Here is a 5589-nt window from a genome sequence, read left to right as displayed (position 1 = left end):
TGGCCTATAGTTGCCTGGGTCCTCCTTCCTCCCCTTCTTGAAAATGGGGACCACACTGGCCCTTTTCCAGTCCTCCGGGACCTGGCCCGTGCGCCACGAGTGTTCAAATATTCCTGCCAGTGGCTGTGCAATGACGTCAGCCCGTGCCTTCAGTACCCATGTGCTGCATGGCTGTCCAATATTACTTTTCAATTGCAATACAGGGTTGAATTAGGGCAGACAGATAATTACAAAAATTAATCACAATTATTTGCGAGATTTAAATTAGTTGCGATTAATTGCAATTTTGATTGCACACTTAGTCAGCACTCTCCCACGCAACAGCCCAGAGCTGGTGCACCCTGAAGCTCTTCCTCCACCACCACCGCCAGTACACAGCCTCAACCCCAACCCTGGCCCACCCCGCACCTGCTCCGGACTTACACCAGCCAGAACAGACCAGCTGGAACCCCATGAGACCAGCCCCAACCCCAGCCCACCCCATGCCTGCTACAGATTCACCCGCCCACACTGACCAACACCAGTGGTGGCCAGGCAGAAGCTGTTGCTCAGTGTGGGGGAAAAGCAGCCTCCCTCCCTCTTTCCCCTCCCAGGCCCTTCTTGTCCAGTCACCTGGAGTCTGTCTAGGCTGCCCTATGGCTCCTCTGCACTGCCACTGCTGCCCTGCTGGGCAGCCCGGAGGCAGCAGTGACAGTGGCAGAGAGGAGCTGCAGCGCAGCTCAGGTGTGGGCTCTGGGCAGCTGGAGCAAGAAGGGCCCAGCATCAGTATTTTGTCTACCCCTCGTCAAAACGGATGAGAGAGATTAACGCTTGTTACAAAAATTAGTGCATTAATTTGTTTTGCGTTAATCGTGTATGTTAGCTGACATTAACTGACAGCCCTAGTTTGAATAAGAATATAAAAAACAGGATACAGAAACAACCTGTCAAATTACACTTTACTTATATTGAGAAAATAGGCAACAAACAACATGGTGTTCAGATGTACATTTTTACCATTATTTGTTGACAAAATGCTAGTATAACCATGCTGGACACTTCATTTTCATGATGATAAACTGATTTCTTCAAGGATTTTTCACATTTTACGCAGCTGTAAAAAATGTGTCCATGGAAATTATGATTTCAGATGGAAAGACTTTGTTTGCCTATTGTTTAAAATCAATTTTGCTACTAGATCGATTAGCAGCAAACAAATTTGACCCCCACAAATTAGAAGCATTTTAAAGGTCATTAAATGTTTTAGCAGCATACCCAATAAAATATATCCTGTACAAATAAACATTGCACTTCAACATACACAAGGATTTACTATTATTTACACAATATAATTTGTATAACAGCAAAAATTATATATACAGAAAAAAGGGAAAATATCAACAGCCCTAGACAACAGCAGATCTATTGTTGACTCCTTTTTTTCCTATACAGTTTCCCAAGATGCCTCAAGAAAATTATTTCCATATACTATTACATGAAAATAGATCTTACAAAAAGTTCAATTCCCAGCTAACATAAAAGTTTTTACTGTACTAGTTGTTTACTACACACAAGAACCATGGAATCCAGTTTAGCTCTTTACACTGAGAAAATGCCACATACCTCTACCTACTCCAATACTGTGATTTACTCCAGAATCCACATCCAGGTCACTTAGCTTTATGAATTACCCAGTAAGTTCCAAAGGTAATTCCCTGCCACACAAGATCTCCCACTGTCTTGCAAGGAGTGAAATTAGTTTTTCACGGCTTTCTGCACTTGGAATGAAGATGCACCATTGGATTTCTAGATTTCCACTGCTTTCATGTTTAGTGTAGCCCTCTGGGGCACTGAAAGCATCCCCAAAGTGATCCAACGTTAGGTTCTGCATTAAATCTTGGTTCTGAACATCATCAAACACAAAGGTGAGGGCCTGTGGATATGTCTGATAGCCCATAAGTACCCTATCTAAATCCCGGATTCGTCTTCCATCTGTAAGCTGATATTTGTCTCTCTTTGGTGGTTCCTTAGCAAATTCAGGTAGTGGGTAACTGATATAATCCTCATTGAAGAGGAACAAATCTGAGCTAGTTAAAATAAGAGTTTTAGGATGACGTAAACTACTGACTTCAGCAATTACTTCATTATGGTTCACTTGAAATGCCAGGACATACAGTAGAATATCTAGAGACTGGAGACTAGCCAAACTGTCCATCTTCTCTCCCACCAGAAAAGCAAGGTCTCCGATCTCCTCTTCATTGGGATAAACAAACTTTACTTTGCTAGAATGAATCAGTTCATAATTCTCCATTTTTCCTGCAAGCATAATCACACAAGTTGTACTTTTCACTTAATATTACACAACAGTTTCCCGATGCATTAAAGAACTTTGATAGTGTATTGTAGCTGAAACAATTCAAGCTTCACATTTATTTATATACCATTTTTACTTTGTATACAATACATGAATAATTACTTGAATGCATTTCTCTCCTGGATTTGTCTTCTGTCTTTTGCATCAAGACAATTTCCAGGCAAGTCAGACTGCAGACTGTTTCAGTGGTGGTGATTAAAGAGGCAGAAAGAACAGGTGAATTCCCAGATTGCATTTATCGAGCTGGGGGGTGGGGGAGAATCAGTTATTTTTGAGCCCTTAATTTACTGAATCTATTCCCAAATCACTGGAATGCATATCTTAAGTAAACTGTCCTGCTCTGATAGACCCATAAGAATTAACTGGGTTAACAGGAAAGTAGAATAATCAATGCATAAAAACATGTTTTGGACTTTTATATGTTACAGTGTTTTAAGAAAATGCAGAATGGACCACTTACCTGTACTTTTATTTCCAAATTCAGAGTAAAAGTCCTTATCTACTGGTTCTGGTGAAGGTGTGCGTGCCAGCAATGATAGCACTGCCATAAGCTGCTGTATAAAAGAATGAGTACTGTAGCTGTCTCTAGTCAGGCAGGTTACTATATGATTGGCAGAATGTCCTGAAGAGAAGATAGAACTTGATATACTTGTGTATATAAAATTAACTTTATTATAACTATTCAGATGTTTTTCTGTTGTCACAGAAGATTAGGGATACTAAAAATGATCTTTTGAATAAAAGGATAGGGTAAACTTTCATCAGAGGTACATATAGACACCTTGCCTTGGAAATCAAATGTACACTTCTTGGTAGGAGGTTTTAACTTCATGACTATTTGCTGCTTTGAAAATTTAACCTTAGAAGGAGACTATCAATTTACTATTGCTACAAGTGTCCCTATGATTCCCTCAGATTAGAAAGGAAAAAAAATCTCTTTCTGTTAACTTTCTATGTATATACTTTGGGTAAGGTCACCTCTACTAGTGGTTCTCAACCTCTGACAGGTTGCATACCACCAATTCAACACAATACAGCCTTAAGTAACACCAGCATTTTTTCATACACATAGGTAACAGGCTTTGTATTAAAACAACATAAAATCCTTTAGTTTCCAGCAGGTAAGTCTGTGTAGGAGGAAGGGCAGGGTGAGAGTAAAGGGGTGGGGTGGGGGGCAGACTGAGACCCCCGTGGTGATGGCAAGAGTCAGACAGGGACAGGGTTTGGGGTGAGTGGAGGTGGGGCAGGTTGTAGGAAGGAGTCATGGGAGGCTTGTCCAGGGGCTCTGGGATGGGCATGGCTCCTCATCATTATGCACACACTGGGAGAGGCATGGGGGCACTTGCCCCTCACCGGATTTGTGTGTGGGGTGGAGACGGGCTGCCCGCTGGGCTCTGTGCAATGCCATACACCTTCCGCGTGCTGACTGTGCCGCTTCCCCTTCCCGCCTGGCAGCGGAAGTCACAACATGGCATTGCATGTGGCTCCCAAGGCAACAGCAGTGTGGCGCAGAGTCCATCATGCAGCCCACTGCTCCCCAGGAGTTTTCTCTCCTTGGGCTGGCCTGCTCCATCCCCCTGGCAGGGCTGGCACAAAAGGCCATGGCCCCTCCCACCCCCAGGGCCTTTCCAGGCTGGCCTGGGCCTGTCCAGGGGCACATGGGGGCTCCTGCTGCTGCACGCACCCTGGACGAGCCATGGGGGACACATGCCTCCCTGATTTGGGCACGGGACAGAGGCTGGGTTCTGTGACTCGTTACTGCTGCCTTGGGTGTTGCATGCAACACCATGCTGTGCTTCCTGCCACCGGCCGGGCAGGGGATGCAGTGCAGTCAGCACATAGAAAGCACATGGCATCGTGCACAGCTCCTGAGGCAGCAGGTCACAGAGCCCAGCGCACAGCAGGCAGCCCACTGCCGCCCTATCCACAAGTCCGGGGGGCACATACCCCACATGCCTCCCCTGGGGTGTGTGCAGTAGCAGGAGCCCCCCATGCCCCTGGACGAGCCACCTGGGCTCCAGCAGTCCCACCACCTGCCCCGGGGCCCCATTCACCTCAGCCCCTGCCCCACTCCCTCCCTCACTGCAGGGACCTAGATCTGCCCCCCACTCTCCCTTTCCTCCCCCAACACACTTACCTGCTGCATGCTGCTCCACACGCAGCCTGACTCTGTGTGCGCATGCGTGCACGTGTGCCCCTCTCCCCCCAGCCTTTGTACCACTTGTGGTATGTATACCATAGTTTGGTAACTGCTGCCCTAAACCATTTTCGTGTCTTTTGTAGAGATTTTCTTTTCATTTGTATCATACAGCAACAGGAGAGAGGAGAGCATTTTAAAAACCAGGACAATGCAAATAAATAGCAGTAAGGACCTGGATGAAAACAGGGGGCAAGTGCAACGCTTGACATTAAATTTACTTTACACTAAGATATAAAGTTGACAGTGGCCCTCAAAGTCTAAAGGCTGTATTTTCGATTTCAGACTTCATTCATGCTTAAAAATCACAGTATGATAGAAAATATCAAGTCTTTGTTTTTTGGGGTTTTTAATCGCTTCGTTTTTACTAAGTTGAATCGTATTTTTATACTTATTTTGCCTTCTACAACAGGAGTGGTAGCGTTTTTTGAGCACTAAATTATTACGGCCCAATAATAAGACACGGGTTATAATTTTCCAGAGCATCTAAGTGACCAAGAACCCTAAGAGATGTTCATTGTGCCATAAATGTAACATGCTAATTACACTATAAAATGTAACATGCCACACATTTCCAGCTAAGTTATGGTCCAATAAAACCGCATACCAATCACAAAAATGTTTTGTATTTACTGTGGAACATCTTTGGAGCTATTTGTATCATGCCTTAAAATGGATATGTGGCAATGTGTCTCAGATTTGGGGCTGGTCCACGCCTGGGACACAGCCAATCCCTGGCCCAACGTGCAGCATCAGGTAGGGGACAGTCCTGGGTCCCACAACGGAAGCTGTGGGATTGTCCTCTGCCCAATCCTGATGCTCAGCTGCCATAGGGGCCAGGACACAGCTGCTCCCTACCAGGACTGAAGACTGAGGCAGCTCTAGGTTCAGCCCCAACAAGGGTGATTTGGACATAAGGAGTGTTATGCCCCATCTGAAACGCTGCTGGTCCGAACCATGCACTAGGAACTCTTGAATGCTAAACCAAAAGTTTAAATTAAGACCAGAGAGAACTGTTGAGATTTTCCTCATTTTATTT

The 5589-nt window shown here is 45.0% G+C and overlaps 1 protein-coding gene across 1 annotated transcript in view; it reads right to left on the bottom strand.

Moving 5' to 3' along the window:
* Positions 1 to 920: 920 nt before the first annotated feature.
* NISCH (nischarin) overlaps positions 921 to 5589 on the bottom strand; it is a 74855-nt gene continuing 70186 nt past the window's right edge. Inside the window, exons 18-19 of the mRNA XM_025209648.1 lie at positions 2814 to 2975; positions 921 to 2295 (exon numbers count right to left, since the gene is read on the bottom strand). Coding sequence (XP_025065433.1) covers positions 1667 to 2295; positions 2814 to 2975 — 791 coding nt within the window. The 3' untranslated portion in view covers positions 921 to 1666. The remainder of the gene's footprint in view (positions 2296 to 2813; positions 2976 to 5589) is intronic.

Source organism: Alligator sinensis, unplaced genomic scaffold (assembly GCF_000455745.1).
Source record: "Alligator sinensis unplaced genomic scaffold, ASM45574v1 scaffold487_1, whole genome shotgun sequence".
Classification (NCBI taxonomy): domain Eukaryota; kingdom Metazoa; phylum Chordata; order Crocodylia; family Alligatoridae; genus Alligator; species Alligator sinensis.
The sequence above is the reverse complement of the archived record's forward strand: the minus strand, read 5'-3'. Positions and strand labels throughout refer to the sequence as shown.